General features: G+C 54.8%; 1 protein-coding gene across 4 annotated transcripts in view; it reads left to right on the top strand.

Moving 5' to 3' along the window:
- The window catches only part of ATP2B2 (ATPase, Ca++ transporting, plasma membrane 2), a 216,620-nt gene that overhangs the window by 182,671 nt on the left and 17,396 nt on the right, over positions 1–16,553 (top strand). For all 4 annotated transcript variants that reach the window (XM_011952295.1, XM_011952294.1, XM_011952296.1 and 1 more), the window contains 5 exons: positions 7,465–7,644; positions 7,843–7,930; positions 11,893–11,999; positions 12,469–12,660; positions 15,081–15,294. In XM_011952295.1, coding sequence (XP_011807685.1) covers positions 7,465–7,644; positions 7,843–7,930; positions 11,893–11,999; positions 12,469–12,660; positions 15,081–15,294 — 781 coding nt within the window. The remainder of the gene's footprint in view (positions 1–7,464; positions 7,645–7,842; positions 7,931–11,892; positions 12,000–12,468; positions 12,661–15,080; positions 15,295–16,553) is intronic.

Raw genomic sequence — 16,553 nt, 5'->3', positions numbered from 1 at the left:
TGTGTGGTCTGTGAGGCTGCCCAGGCTGAAGAAAGGCTGTGGGGAGCAGAGGAAGCTGTCCTGAATCTCCAAAATGCTGCATGGGCAGGCAGCGTGAGTCAGCTTACACCGCCAGGCCCCAGGGGAGCACCCTGGGCATGAGGCAGGGTGCAGGAGGGGCTTGCTTCTCCATCCTCCCAGGACTCACTCAGCTGTTGGGTCCAGACCGGATGCCCTGGCCAGGCCCTGGCCGGGTCAATTGGCCTCTGCTGTAAGATTTGGTGCTGATGGCACTTTGGGAGGCCGAGACGGGTGGATCACGAGGTCAGGAGATCAAGACCATCCGGGCTAACACAGTAAAACCCCGTCTCTACTAAAAAATACAAAAAACTAGCCGGGCAAGGTGGCAGGCGCCTGTAGTCCCAGCTACTAGGGAGGCTGAGGCAGGAGAATGGCGTGAACCCGGGAGGCGGAGCTTGCAGTGAGCTGAGATCTGGCCACTGTACTCCAGAGTTGCGACAGAGTGAGACTCCATCTCAAAAAAAAAAAAAAAAAGATTTGGTGCTTTGGGGGCCCACCTCCTCCATTCCTTAATGGACCTACCCTGACACTGTTCTTTGGGGGTCTCTGGCCATTCCCTACTCCTCTCTAAGCCTCAGTTTCCCTTTCTTTAAGGTAAAAGGGATAGACAAGATGCCCTCCAAGTTCCTGGCCCTGATGTTATAAGATTCTGTATTCCAAAAAAAAAATGAAACTAGGAGGTCACAGGCGTGGACTTTCACATTTTAGGCAGCAGGGAGAGGGTTCAAAGTGTGAGCTCAGACATCAGACAGATTTGTGATCCTGAGTGCCAGCACAGCTGGCTGTGTGACGTTGAACCAGTTACATAACCTCTCTGAGCCTCATCTGCATAATGGGGATAATAATAGTATCACACACTCCCCCCTCTGGGATATCATGAAGGCTCAGATCATGTGTCTACGAGCAACAGGCGGAGCATCTGGCACAAGATAGGTGGGCTACATATGTGGGTCCCCTTCCTTCATGCCCTCTCCAGTAGATTTCATTACCCTAGATCCAGGGACACATAACAGCCCTAGACATACAGTCTAGCCTACCAAAGGTGTTCAATGAGTGTTTGTGGAATGAATGAGTTGGGGGTGTCATTGTGGCTTCCTCACTCCTATCAAGATCCTAAAACAGCAAAGACAATTAATGCCCTTGGAGCTTGGCAGTGGAACCCACACGTGCTTTCCTATAAACCTCTCTCTCCATGGACAGACAGGCCGTTTATCAGCCTCCCTGTGGGACACCTCCTCATTACCAGTCACTAATGGGTTCACGCTTCACTGTGATGTGTTATCTCGTTACTGAAAACTCTTCATCCTTGCACAGCACTTGAGCCTGGCCTGCCCACACACCTGTCCTTCCCAATCCCACAACCTCCCCCTTCCCGGTCACTCCCAGAGTTCCTGGCTCACCACTCTGCCTTGGAAACATCCCTTAGATGAGTGGAAGACACTAGCAGGTCCAAACTGTTATTTGACCATGACGCACAATAAGAAATGTATTTTATGTCATGACTCAGTAAACACACACACTTCACCAAAGCAAGAATTTCACAAAATAATGGGATGCACTTAACTATTTTCCGTTCTTCTATTTATTTGTTTCTTTTTAAAAATGTTGGTCACCACCCACTAAACAAATTTCACGACTCCCACAGGGCATGACTTGAGGTTTGAGTGGCTGATCTAGTCCAAACACAAACCCCAATTTCCAGAAGAAAACACCGAGGCCCAGAGAGGGACAGTGATGTGCCCAAAGTGGCTGAGTGAACCCAGATTAGAACAGGTTTTCTGCCTCTCTGCCTCAGGGCCTTTGCCTGGTTGCCCCACACACACACACACACACACACACACACACACATAAACAAACACACACACACACAAAAGGAAAGGAAAGGAAAGGAAAAAGGAAAAAGGAAAGGAAAGGACAAGTAGTTCTAAGTCAAGAGGATGAGCAGATGAGGACAGGGATGAGAGCTCCCCATGCCCAGGGCCTGAAGGGGCAGAGCTGGGTCCCTGGCATTTTCTGTTGACAGCATGGTCATCCAGAGAAGCTGGCTGCAGGCACAGACTCTGGGAAAGGGGGGCCTGGAGCCAACCCCCAACCCCAACTTTGCCACTAACAAGCTACTTCCTTCTGTGAGCCTCAGTGTTTTCATCTACGAAATGGGAAGTCAGCCCAGGTGCCCCTTGGGTCCCTCCCAAGCTCTGACGTCCCCAGAGAGAGAAAGAGTTGACTGGAAGACTTACCCTCCCATCTTCCCCTACTTCCTTCAGTCAAGGCATCCACATGGGCCACCGTCTCTCCTGTTGGCTCACCCCTGGGATGTCTGTATAGGAGTCATAAACTGTTTCACAGCGGTAACTTACTCAAGTGACACAGCAGACTCAAGGGACATGGGTTCTAATTCTGCCCCTGCCACTCCCTCACAGATGGCCTCAGTTTCCCCACCTGAAAACTGAGAGAATCAGACTGTCCAACAATCGCAGTGAGGGACACAGTAGGGTTACAGGTGACACCACTTGCAAGCATAAAAGCTCAGACGTGTTGATTCAGCATCTCCGAGTGGGCGGGATGGATGCAGGACCCAAGGAGACGGGTGGGTATGGTTTTATTTATTTGTTTGTTTTTTAGGTAGGTCATTCCTGCCCCCTCTAGCTCCTTGGTTCCCACCTCAGAGGCAACCACTATCCCCAGTTTTTAGGGGTGACCTTCAGGGAATGTGTGTGCCTTTGGTGGCTGTGTTTTTGTCAAGCTCCCCAGGGCCCTGTCCTCCTGGACTCATCCGTTTATACAGAATTCTTTGTCAACCTCTGTAAATCTCACAGGTGAACGCCCTTCCTGGTGCCTCCAGCCTAGGAGGCTCAGCCAGAGGGAAAACCTCAGCCTGGACCATCTCTAGGGCCCTGCAGACACACTAAGATTCATTTTGCAACTGCAAGAAAACTTTCTCTGCCTCACTCAGTTTCCCAGGCTGTCAAGGGGTTGAATCTCCACACTGCCTTCCTCTCATCGAGAAGACCAAAGGCTAGAACAGATCAAAACACCCTTGCCAAAGCACCCCACCGTCGGCCCATATAGTGGGTACATTTTCCAAGGTTGATTGAAATCAGTGCCGATAAAGCCATCAGGAGAGCAGCGGTCTGGGATTTGCTGGGTTATCCGGGGGTGTTTGGAGCCCTCAGAGTCACAGACAACGGCTGTCACCAGAAACAACAGATGTTTAAAAGCTTTTATTTAATGAAAATAGGAAGCACCCATTTCCTGGCTGCTTTTCCTCAGTGAGAAATATCTAGGATAATTTTAGCGGAAGAAGTCATTTTTTCCCAAACTTATTTATTTATTTTTAATTTCACAGTAATTGTATTGATGTGGGAAGCGTATTTCAACTGGATGGATGCCACTGGGGTTTGAGTCTTAAATATCTCCGGATCCTCAGTGTCCAGAGCAGTTAGATGCTCCAGACCTTTTTGTCCAATAAGTGAATGAGTGAGCAACAAAACTAAGTCCTGAGAGCGGCTTAAGAAAACATCCCGTTGGGTTGCAGGAATCAGGAATGGCTTCATGAATAGAGAGCATTTCACTTATAAGATGGGACAGACTTGACACACAGAGGCTAAGGGAAGGAAGGCATTCCAGGCAGAGGGGACAGCATGAGCAGGGCAAGAAGGCAGGAAGGGATGCGGAGTGGCTGGGGCCTCGTGAATATCCTGCTGCATTTATGAGAGAAAAGGGACTTGTAAAAGGTGTACACATGCCTGTCCTGTGTGTGGGCTGTTTGTGCCCTGTCATAGAGTTCCCCCAGCCTTGCTGAAGGGTGGATACTATTGTACCCATTTTACAGATGAAGAAACCAGAGTTCATGTGAGACCCTAGAGCAAAACCTAACCCAGCCCTTTGGTCCCCAAGCCCTCTCTCCACTGCACAGAGGAAAGTATAGGGTCTGTAAAAATTAGCCTCATTTTTCTCATGAAGCCAGCTTGCTTGGAGAGGCCCAGACGATGGCTGATTTTGGCTCTGGGAGACAGTCTTGAAAGTGAGAGTCTTGGCCGGGCGCGGTGGCTTATGCCTGTAATCCCAGCACTTTGGGAGGCCGAGGCAGGTGGATCACAAGGTCAGGAGATCGAGACCATCCTGGCTAACACGGTGAAACCCCGTCTCTACTAAAAATACAAAAAATTAGCCGGGTGTGGTGGCAGGCACCTGTAGTCCCAGCTACTCGGGAGGCTGAGGCAAGAGAATGGCGTGAACCTGGGAGGCGGAGCTTGCGGTGAGCCAAGATTGCGCCACTGCACTCCAGCCTGGGCGACAGAGTGAGACTCCATCTCAAAACAAAAAACAACAACGAAAGTGAGAGTCTTTCTAAAACGCAGCTCTGATCGCCTCATTCCCGGTTCAGAACTTCCCACAGTTCCCAGTGCCTGAAGGAGCATATCCCTGGTCCAGCACCTTCTGCCCCTCTCCAAATTCATGTCTCCAGTCCCTACCCCACATCTTCCTTCAGCTTCAGCCCCTCCAGATCACCTGTAGCATGGCCCTCAGACCCGTTCATACCTCAGGCGTTCTCTGCCAATGCAGAGTGGACAGTGCTCTATGGCCAGGGCTAATCTCTGTTCATCTGTGTAGCCTCAGCCCTGGCACAATGCCAGGAACCAGAGCCTCAGTTGGCAGCTCAAACATCTCCTCCTCCAGGAAGTCCTTCTTGATTTCTCCTCCCCACCCACTTTCTTCCAAAGCAACAGTGCCCTCTGTGCTCTTTCAGTAGCACATATACTCAGCAGCACAAAAACCCCTTCTGTGTTCCCAGAACTTTTTGTATAGGCCTGTGCCAAAGACCCTGCCTCCAAATAGAGTACAGGTCTGATGCAGGGTAATGCTCTGCTATGTGAAAAAAGAAAGGTTGTGTAAAAAAATCAACTAGACTTGTTCCACAGTGGAGCAGTGGGCATTAGAGGGAGGGAGTGCCCCGTCATCAGGGGTGTGCAAGCAGAGGCTGACCAGCCCATCTGTTGAGGACACCTGGGAACAGATCTAGACAATGAGCAGAGGGTCAAAGTCAATGACCCAAAGTCTTTTCCAACTCCAAGACCTCCAGCATCTTTGAAACCAAGAACCTAAATTCCTCCTTTTGGGGGCAGGAGCCAGATAAGCTGTGTGTTCCCAGGAAACAGCAGCTCTTTGCTGTTCTCAGGGGCAGGTGAGAGCAGGGGGCCACAGCCCATGTTACAGCCGTCATGAGGCTATTGGTAAGTTATATAAACAGGATCTTTGACATTCCACGTCCCCACTCCCTCCAGCTCTGTAAAAATGAGGTCACGTTTGCTTACGTGATTAGCCACTGTGGCATGAGGCAGAGGCCTTGCTCACATGGCCCCCAAGCCCCAAGTGGGCACTGGAAGGCTTCTCCCCAGGCCCTGGAAATAAGCCCCAGAGGAGGCTGGTGGTCAGCTGGCCCTGCTCTAACCCTTCAACAACAGGGAGATCACTACCTGACCACAGAGCTGGTCTCTGAGACAACTCCAGTAGCTAGAGAGACCTCCTTACTGGGACCCTGCCCCTCCAGGACATCTGTTCCTCACGCCACAAGACAGCCACGCTCAGAACTGTGGGTTTCCTCTTGAAGGCGTCAGGGTGGAGCCCCTGAAAGAGGGCAGCCCCACAGGCTGACACTCAGGCAGGTCACGAGTGGCCAGGGTAAGGAAAGAGGGGCCAGGCAGTGCCCTCTGCACAGGGTATACAGGGAGGGTGGTGCCCTCCCCCATGGCCCCTGCCTTCCTGCCCAGAGGCAGGCTGGGCAATGACCCAGCTTGAGACGATAGCGGTGCGGGCTGAAGGAGTGGTGGGTACTGCAGATGGGGTGGACACAGGCGAGATAGTCAAGGCCGATCCTTGTTCTTACCATTGCTGAGGGCAGAAAGGAGACCAGGGCAGGAGCTGTCCCAGTCAGGCTTGGCCCCACCTTCTAACTGTTTGTACTAGTTTTCTAGGGCTGCTGTAACAAAGTCACACAAACTGAGTGGCTCAATAGCAGTTTGTTGTCTCACAGTCCTGGAGGCTAGACGTCTGTTTGAGACCAAGGTGTCAGCAGGGCTGGCTCTTTCCAATGACGGTGGGGAGGAGCTGTCTCCGCCTCTCTCTCAGCTTCCAGTGGCTTGCTGGCCACCTTTGGCCTCCTTGGAGTGTAGAAGCAGCACCCCAATTTCTGCATGGCATCTCCTTTGCATATCTTTGTGTCCAAATTTCCTCTTTATAAGGACATCATTCCTGTTGGATTAGGACTTACCGTGATGTGCTCATTTTAGCTGGATTTACTGCTATAATGACCCTATCTCTAAGCAAGGTCACATACACAGGTACTGGGGCTTAGGGCTCCAGTCTGTCTTTTAGGGGGAATATGACTCAATCCATAGGTTTCCAACTCCCTCAGCGGTGGCTTGGCAGGTGGATGCTGGAGTGCGCTCCTGGTCACTGTGGGGTGTGCAGGGAGGGAACGTCAGACTGAGCCCTTCCAGGCTGGAGATTCTAACAGGCTGTGGTCTTTCCAAACAACTGAATTTTCTGTCCTTGACATGTTCTCTCCCACTGAAAGATGTTCTGCAGCAAATATTATTTTATTATTTGTCACTGCCCTCGGGTAAGAATCACTCATTCCATCGATTTCTGTTGTATATAAAGGGCTGCCCCAGCTCCAGGCTGGTTTCCGTGGGGGAAACCCTTAGCTCTGCTCAGGGCTGGCTGCTGGGGTGGGGCGGGGCTGGGAAGCCTTGTGCCTTCTCATTGGCTGGCTCTGATCTGGCCTGATTGTCCCAGATATCGTCTGTCATTACAGTCAGAGAGGGCAGAACCTATCCTTATTATTGCAGCGAAATGGTATATTTTACATGAAGCATAATCATTTATACATATTCTAAACCCATGTCACATTCTGTAAGTAAAATGCTCCCAAATGCAAATATCCCCCCAAGAAACTGAAAATACACAAATGGATTTGTCAAGTTTGCGGGAACTGTATATGTGGGTGAGACAAGGACAAGTTCACCTGGCCAAGCTTACCTGGGGCCAGATCTGAGGAGGTGTTCGTGGAAGTCTTTACAAAGTCTTTGCCCAGGTCAAGATAGCCAGTGGTTCTGTCTCAGGATGGACTGTCATGGTCAATAGGTGGTAGCCACCTGGGACTCTGTGATGAGAACCACAGCAGGGTTTAATCAGAGGATGTGTGATCGATTAACAATGCCTGCCATGGGCACAGGAAGGGAGGCTGTGGCCCATGTGCCATGCGTGCCGTCAGTATCTCATAGTCATCTAGTCCCCTTTCAGTAGAACTGCCTGTGAGAAGGGCTCCTCTGGAATCCATGAAGGCAGGGGGGATCTGCCTGAGGTGGTGCCCTCCCCCATGGCCCCTGCCCTCCTGCCCAGGTCCCAGAAGCCATCCGCAAGTGCCAGCGGGCAGGCATCACGGTCCGCATGGTCACTGGTGACAATATCAACACGGCTCGGGCCATCGCCATCAAGTGTGGCATCATCCATCCTGGGGAGGACTTTCTGTGCCTCGAGGGCAAGGAGTTCAACAGAAGGATCCGCAACGAGAAGGGGGAGGTGCGTGTCCCAGCGTAAAGCATCCTCAGGGGAACGTGCTTAGATGGGGGCTGGGAGGTAGGGTGCTGCATGATTGTACAGAAGCCAGCCAGTGTGCTGCTAAGAGCCCAGTGACTCTGGGCATGTCCCCTCCCTTCTCCAGGCCTCAGTTTCTCTCCCCGACCCCACCGACCCACCCCCTTCCCCATCCCTCTCCAGATTGAACAGGAGCGAATTGACAAGATCTGGCCAAAGCTGCGGGTGCTGGCTCGCTCCTCCCCCACGGACAAGCATACCCTGGTTAAAGGTAAGACTTGGGCAGGCATGGGCGATCCTGAAGCCCAGCACCAGGCCAGAAACTGGGCCCTCCTCTCCTGGCACTTGCAGCTTCTTCCCAGAAGGGAAGGGCCTCTCGCCCCCAACTCTCCACACCTGGGTGCAGCCTTATGTCGCCCCCTTTTCAGCCCTGGGAGCCTGCAAGGGGCCAGAAGGAGATGGGACTAAGTCTTCTCTTTGGGCCTCCAACTCCCCTAGGAAACAATGGACCTGGGCCTGTGTGGGGTCCCAAACTCCCGGCTCAGGGCTGAATGGGGCCCACAGACGTGTTCTATGTGGCCGGTACAGCGCCTTTTTAAATGATGAATTTGAAAGACTACACAGACCCTGCTCTCTCACCTTTGACACAGTCCTTACTGCTGCTTGTGGTCCGACACTCAGCCTACTTCACTTGTTCTCAGTCTGGTCTCAGAGCTTTTAGTCTCTTGGTCTGTCTGGTCCCTGAGGCAACCAACCAACATTTGTGACCAGTACCCCAGGGATGCGCTGTCTTGGGAATAGCCACCTGAGGGATGAGACCAAAAGCCAAAGTCTTGCTCCTCCCTCCAAAGGGAAGGTGCACCACTTGCTGAGCCTAGGTGGCCGGGTGCTGGGCACTCTTTATTTTTATTTTATTTTATTTGAGACAAGGTCTCCCTCTGTCGCCCAGGCTAGAGTGCAGTGGTGCAATCATAGCTCACTGCAACCTCAAACACCTAGGCTCAAGCGATCCTCCTGCCTCAGCCTCCCAAGTAGCTAGGACCACAGGCGTATGTCAACATGCCTGGATAAGTTTTTTTAATTCTTTGTAGAGACAGGGTCTCCCTATATTGCCCAGGCTGGTCTCGAACTCCTGGCCTCAAGCAGTCCTCCTGCCTTGGCATCCCAAAGTGCTGGGATTACAGGCAGGAGCCACTATACCCAGCCAACTGGGTATTTTTAGAGTCACACCGTCCTGGCTTTGCCACTGACCTCCTCTGTGGCCTTTGGCAAATCCCACTCTGGGACTCTGTTTCCTTATTTGTAAAATGGCTATGGGAGCAGGTGTCCACTGGAGATCAGCCCTAGAACATCTTGGATTCCTCTTTCAAAGGTGCTGCCCAAGGACATTAACGGAAGCAGATCTGGCCTGGGGAGAGAAACCCAGAACCCCAGAACCACAAGGGAGCAGAAGGCCCCCAGCCCATCCTTACTCTTATTCATTCACTCATTCTCTCCATAACTGTTTACTGAGGTCCTGCTAGGTGCCAGCCCTGCTCAGAGCAGGCATGGTCCTGCCCATGTGGAATTCCTGGGCCAGGTTGCATGCAGCAGGCATTGAATAAGTGGTCCCTGCATAGAGCGAAAGGCTACACTGCTGGCAGGGGTGCTCTCGGCCGGACACTGGCCTCAAACTTGGATTAGGGAGGCTTTAGGTCACAGGCCATGGAAGGTGGGATGGGCTCCAGGGTTGGTAGGGCTTGTGCTTGAGGCAAGGCAGGGAACTGCTCTGCAAAGGGCTAGAAGCAGAAAATCCCCAGGTGCCTTCAAGGATCTGGGCCAGGACCTTGGGACGGGAGAGGGAAGCTACAGGAGACTGGAACAGGTGGGAGGGCAGCAGATCCTGCAGGGCCACCAATGCCCACTTGAGTACCCTGCCGTGGCCTGCACCATGTCACCAGGCTCGGGAACATGGGAGCGTTTAGAGAGTAGAAGCATCCTTTTAGAAAACTTACCCTGCAGTGCAGAGCATGGCCTGGCAGTCCCACAGGATTGTCCCGCAGGATTGTCCCACTTAAGAGTTGTCACCTACCCACAGTGGTGACACCTCAGGTGGAGCTGCCAGGTGCGGATCTGAGAAAGTCTGGGTGGTGGAGGGGTCTGGGCTGGGTGGTGGTTTGCATGTCATGAAGGGATGAGGAGCAGGAGCGTCTGGGATCCCATCAGTCTGTACCTGTTGGAGAAGAGCACTGGACATCGAGCCAGGACGGAGAGCAGGCCTGAGACAGAGTCCTGGGTGGCACACGTAGGTGGGGAGAGAGGAGCCACAGAAGCCAAGAGCTGCCTGAGTGATGGTGAGGCTGAGAACCTACCAGAGGAGGCCAAGGGGAGGAGGCTAGAGGGGCAGGAGGATGGCTGGGGGGAGTGGTGCCAGGAAGACAAGGAAGGAGGCCTGTGGAGGAGGAAGGTGGAAGGTATGGCCCATGGTGGGAATAATTGCTGAGAGGTCTGCGGGGACAGAACAGAAATGTGGCCTTAGGAGGCGGCCACAGGAAGGCCCCTGGTGACCGCACACAGTCAGGCCACCCCAGGACTGGAGGAGGGGAGGGGGCCTGGGGAGAGGTTTCCTCCCAGCTTTCCACACAGCTCGAGCTGTGCAAAGGTCCATGCCACCTGGGAGCCACGGGCAGAAATTTGACCCCTCCCTGCCTTGGAGGAGCCCCCAGACTGACAGAGGGAACCATGGAAACAGGGGACAAGCTTGGAGAGGCTGAGTCCAGGACGGTAGAACTGAGGGCTCACTGCCAGCTGGGTGGGAACAGCCCAGGACGATTCCCAGAACACAGGGCACTGCAGCTGGGCCTGGAAGAGGGTAGAGCTGCAAGGAACAGGTCGGGGGCACAGTGCCCCAAGTCATGGAACTCAGCCCCTCATTCCACAGGCTGCCGCTGTCTGCTAGGCACAGAACAGAGAGATGCGCAAAGATGGAGCAGCACACAGAGTTACAGGGATCTGATTAAGGGTGGGCAGGGATCCTCAGAGGGTCAGAAAAGCTTCCTGGGAAAGGCAGCATCTGAGCCAAAAATACAGTACAGGTGGATGACAGGAGTACCTCCAGCCAAGGGAACAGCCTGCACAGAGATGGGCCAGCGAGGGCTAGCTCTGTGGGACTGCAAGCAGAGATCGGGCGTGGCTGGGCAATGAGAGAAGAGAAGAGGTCAGGGTGCGGGTGAGGCCTGGTCACAGAGGACTTCATAAGTGGAGCTAAGAACATGGATGTTATCGTGTGGCCAAGGGGGAAAGCAGAAGAATGATGTTCCGGGGATGGGTGGGGGACGGGACTGTTCAGACATGGGTTTTAGAGAGATCCTGGGGTTGCTGTGGGAAAGCAGGTTGGAGGGGCAGCCCAGAGTCAGTGAGAGGAAACCCAGTGATGCTGGTGGCAGAGGGTGGAGACAGGAAAGGAAGGGTTTCAGTGGGATTTCGGAGCCAGAATTGGCAGGCCTTGGTGATACATTCAATGTGCAGAATGAGAAAGAGACACATGGATGCTGACACCCAAATTCCTATCCTGCCCATGGACATCCCTGCTTGCAAACCCCATGAATGAGGAGTCCCACAAACTCCACAGGTCCCCACCGATGACATCCTTCACCCACCCTCTTCCACTGGCCCCAGCTCAGCGACTGGGGCCATATGTCATTTGTTCATTCTGTTATTTGTTGAATGTTTTATTGAAGATGAATGTCTGGAGAGAGGTCAGGGCCAGAATGGTGGGGCAGAGGTCACTGGCAAATGGCAAAGCCAAGGCCTCCTCAGCAAGCCTGGACTCCCCAGGGAGAAGGTTGCTGGCTAGTGGTGTCGGGAGGAACAGATGGTGAGGTCCTGCTGAAACCCTGGGAGCCCTGCAGAGGCAGAGGGGGCCCTAAGCACAGTTAGAGGATACAGTGTTTCTGGTTAGGGTGGGCGCCAATGTGGCCATGGGTTGCAGAGAGCAAAGACGGGGCTGGAGAGGTGAGCAGGGCCCAGGCCACAGAGGGCCCCAAGCCAGCACCAACCCAATAAGGAGCCCAGCATGACCTGCTGGCAGCTATAGGCCAGCCTGCAGCTGAGAAGAGCCTGGATGGAGGGGGCGACTGGACAGGGACCAGAGAGGAAGTCATGCCCAGCCAGGCCCCTCCTGAGGACAAGGGCTGGCCCAGACTGCCTCCCACCTGAGTGGCCCAGGGCCTGAGCACACTCCCGCCTCCACAGGCATCATCGACAGCACACACACTGAGCAGCGGCAGGTGGTGGCCGTGACGGGGGACGGGACCAACGACGGGCCTGCACTCAAGAAGGCTGACGTGGGCTTTGCCATGGTAGGAGAGGCCCGCAGAGGGCCTGGGGTGGTGGAGGCTGGGGAGATGGGACTACACAGCCTTGGACTGGCTGCTCGGGAGCCCCAGCTCACACTTGGCCCACTCACCATCCGCCGTGGGTGCCCACCGTTCTTGAGACTCAGCCTGACCCCGAGGTCTTCCTGGAAGGGCGTAGGATGCTCCTTGCTCTGGGGGAGCTGTGCGAATGGGGACATTTGCAGGCTGAGGAGGAAGAGAACAGAGCGGGAGAAGGGACCAGGGTGAGGTTTCCTGAGGGTGAAGGGAGCTGGGTCTGTGAGGAGCGTGAAGAGTGGGGTGTCCCTGTGTGGTCTGGCTGTGCTGAGCCCACTGGGTGTATGTACTAGGGAGTTGTGTAGGACTGAGGATGTGGAGGGGGTGAGGATGGTGATGCTAGAAGTGGTCACCTCCCCTGGCCACCCCACCCAGCCTCCTGTCCCTGTCCCCACAGGGCATCGCAGGCACTGATGTGGCCAAGGAGGCCTCAGACATCATCCTGACAGACGACAATTTCAGCAGCATCGTCAAGGCAGTGATGTGGGGCCGCAATGTCTATGACAGCATCTCCAAGTTCTTGCAGTTCCAGCTCACAGTTAACGTGGTGGCTGTGATTGTGGCCTTCACGGGGGCCTGCATCACGCAGGTGGGTCCTCAGGAGGCCATACCAAAGCCTGGGGGAGGGCGGAGACCCCCCCAGAGGCTCAGGGGCCTTAGGGTACTCCAGTTTGTCCCTGTCACAACAGCCAGGGATGAGGCACCCATCGATGGAGCGCCTGCTGGGAGCCATGAACTGCATCACAGAGCTCAGTTGCAGGCACTGGCCCCAGGGGAGTCAAGGACATGAGGCTCAGAGAGGTGGCGTGACTTGTTCAAGGTCACATGGCAAATGGGAGCTGTCAGGCTCACAGCCTGGCCCTCACAGCAGGAAGCGGGAGAGGGAATCCTCAAGAGAAGGCAGGGCCCTTGGCCACCATGAGGGCAGAGGGAGGCAGGGAAGGGCGGGCCAAGGCCCAAGGGGATCAGGCAGCCAGGTGAGGACAAAGACCCAGTAGGGGCCCTGGGGCCCTGACTCTGAACTGGAGTGTAGAGTGCCTTAGGAGGTGCTGGGTAGGGACAGCTGGAGGGAGTCGGGGGTCTCCCTGGGAAGGTCACAGAGGAGTCTGGCCAGATACCACGACTGGGTCTGAAGCAGCCCTATGCACTGAGCCTGGCAGGCAGGCCCCGGATGTCTGCAGACACCGCTTCTTCATCGCAGCTCCATGAGGTGGGAACTGTGATGATCCCCATTTTACAGAGGCAGAAACTGAGGCTTAGAGGATGGACTGGCCAAGGACCTGCCATTGTTCTTGCAGTCTCCTGATACTCCCCACGGGGACTGACCAGCCTGGCCGGAGAGGCAAGAATGGGTCTCCCTTAGCCCCAGGGGATCCCCAAGGCCCAACCCTCCCAGTAGCCACCTGGGCAGACAAGCCCATGCCCACAGGAGCCCCCAGAGGTCCAGAGTGCAGCACTGCCCCAACAGCTGCGTGGCACTGGAACACTGCTCCCCTCTGTTGCTCCCTGCGCTGGGGGAATATAGGTGGCAACTCTGGCTACCCCAGCCCTGAGAATCAGAGCTTTGGAAGGGTGGCTGGGGGCTTCCTTTTGCTCAGAAGGGCCCTCTTTCCTGGTCTGTGGATGATATGCTCCCTCTAGTGGCAGCTTGAGGGACACTCCCATGGCAGCAGCAACTTGGAGACCACAAAGTCTTGATGCCAGATAGGGAAACTGAGGTTCTGAGACGACTATCAGTTTGCCTGAGGTCTTTGTTTGAGTTGGTGGCAAGGCCATGCAGCATTGATAGGAAGACGGGCACGCTTGACCCCGAGGCATATGGAATCGGAGAAAGCCCAGGGGTGGGGAGGACGGGGGCAAGGGGAGCGAGGCTGAGGCAGGGAGGAGGTGGGAGAGAAGGCCAGGAACAGGGGCTGTAATGAAACCTGGGAGGTAATGAGTGGAAGGGATGCAGGTATATAGGGCTTGGGAGAAGACAGAAGTGGGAAGAGCATCCGGTTTGGGCTGTTGAGCTTACAGGGTCCGGGGGCTTCCTGGAGGAGGTGTTCCACAGCCCATGGATGTAGCTAAAGCCACAGGAAGAGGAGAAGAATGGGGCTGAGGCAGGAACACAGATTTAAAAGGAGGGGAGGATGACGACCAGGAGAGTGGGGTCAGGATTGCAAGTGGGAGGCAGTGGCCAAGTGCAGGGGCGAGGTCAGTGACATGAGGCCGAGAAGAGGTTCTGCAACTCGTGGCACAGAAGATGCTGGTGACATGGGAGGAGGGCATTCTGGGAGCGTGGAGGGGCCAAAGTTTGGCTGCTGTGGACAAGATACATGGGGGTGTGAGAAAGGATGGGGACAGCAGACCCAGCTCCTCTCAGCCAAAGAGACAGGTCTGAAAGGGTCCTTCCCAGAACCTGGACAGTGGTGACTACAAGTGGTGAGGTCCTTGACAAGTTTAGTTGCTTCTGCTATTCCTCATTTGCCAACATTTCCTACCTTGAAATGTATTAATTTTTGAGTCATAGATACACACAATAATTTTTTAAGGTAAGGTGGGATAAGAGGGGAAAAGAAATTGGGGGTTGGGGGATGGGCTCTGTTTGTAGGATAGGAGAGCCCGAGGGGGAGGAGGCAGTGGGGGGGAGGAGGTAGGAACCCATGCTGGAGGCAGTGGGAATGGTCTTGGCCTCAGCCAGGAGAGACCCCCCTCCTTGGGGGCTGGAGGGGAGAGGGGAAGATGGTGAGATGCTGCTGAATTTACTAGAAGGCAGGGAGCTAGTGGCCATTGGGCCTGGGGGAACTCACTTATCTCCTGGCGGGGAAGATGGGGCTGAGGTGGGCGGGTCTGCGCTGATCTCCAGAGAGGGCATCAGAGAATGGCTCCATGCCTGCTGGGGAGCCAAGGGGTAGGTCGGCTTCCAGCCTCCAGCAGGAGCCTGCGGACACTACACCATGAACCCACCCAGCACTTCACAGGGGCAGGTGGGCGCACAGGTGACAGCCCTCTCCTGCCCGTCCCCAGGACTCCCCTCTGAAAGCTGTGCAGATGCTCTGGGTGAACCTCATCATGGACACGTTTGCCTCGCTGGCACTGGCCACCGAGCCGCCCACGGAGACCCTGCTGCTGAGGAAGCCGTACGGCCGCAACAAGCCGCTCATCTCCAGGACCATGATGAAGAACATCCTGGGCCATGCCGTCTACCAGCTCGCCCTCATCTTCACCCTGCTCTTCGTTGGTGAGCGCCTCGCCCACCCATGCCTCTCCCAGGCAGGGTCATCACCTTCCTGGTGCACCACGGCTGTCACTCAGCATTCTCGAGTCACAACCCCCTCCCGTTTTGCTAATGGGGAAATTGAGGCTCAGGGAGGTCAAGTAAGTTGCCCAAGGCCACACCAGCGAGTCTTGGAAGAGGGCCTGGCCCTGTCCCAGCTCTGGCTGACCCCAAAGCCATCAGTGTCTTTCTCCACTGGTGACAGCTCCTGGCACCAAGTACAGACTGTGCAAGGCCCTGTCCAGGTGCTAAAGCACTGCATGGCAGCCCCAGAGGCGCCTGAGACTGAGAGGGGAGTGACTCACCCCTTCTCTGACCCATTCCAGCACCTTATCCTGGCCCGGTGGAAGGGACCCTCAGCAAGGCTTCCTGGGGAAGGGCACACATGCTCACGCCACCACCGATTCTCACTTGCTTCCACTTGGGCTGCGTGTTTGGGTCTTCCACTCGGTGAGGCAAGCACATTTGCCTCCACCCCACATTACAAATGAGGGCACCAAGGCTCAGAGAGGTGAGGTGACTTGCCCAAGGGCACACAGCCAGTCTGAGGAAGAGTCTGGGCACAGAACCAGGTCTGGTTGGGCCAAAACTGGCCTGGTTTCCACAGATGCTTTGGAGGCAATCCCAGCAAAGCCTACCCCCAGGTCACAGATGGGGAAACAGAGGCCCAGAGAGGGGAAGGATCTGGCCCACAGTCCCACATGGAATCAGGGCCAGTGCTCTCCTTACAGGAGCCTCCTGGAGCTGGCCTTTCACTCGTCCTCAAAGTCCAGAGTATGATGGAGGTGGGCATGGATCCATTCCTCAAAGGCAGTTGCCTTTTATAAATTTTGAAAGTAATGTGTTGTCAGGACACATTTTACTGTTGTAAAACCTATCATGAAAAAGCTTAGAAGAAGCCACAAATATGCAGAATTAGAAGAGATTCAGAGGAGGTGGAGGGGTTGGAGAGGAGAGGAGAGCGGGGGTCCTGGTCGGCTTGCTGGCTTGGTCACTTGAGCAGTGCCTACCCTGGGTAGTCTTGGGACATCTCACACCCAGAAAACTCCACAAGCCTCCTGGCACCACTTTACTCAGCTGTGCAAAAGGACACAGGACTTGGCCAGGTGCAGTGGCTCATGCTTGTAATCCCAGCACTTTGGGAGGCCAAGGTGGGTGGATCACTTGAGGTCAGGAATTCGACACCAACCTGGCCAACATGGAGAAACCCCATCTCTACTAAA

This window comes from Colobus angolensis, unplaced genomic scaffold (assembly GCF_000951035.1).
Source record: "Colobus angolensis palliatus isolate OR3802 unplaced genomic scaffold, Cang.pa_1.0 Scaffold34, whole genome shotgun sequence".
Classification (NCBI taxonomy): domain Eukaryota; kingdom Metazoa; phylum Chordata; class Mammalia; order Primates; family Cercopithecidae; genus Colobus; species Colobus angolensis.
The sequence above is the reverse complement of the archived record's forward strand: the minus strand, read 5'-3'. Positions and strand labels throughout refer to the sequence as shown.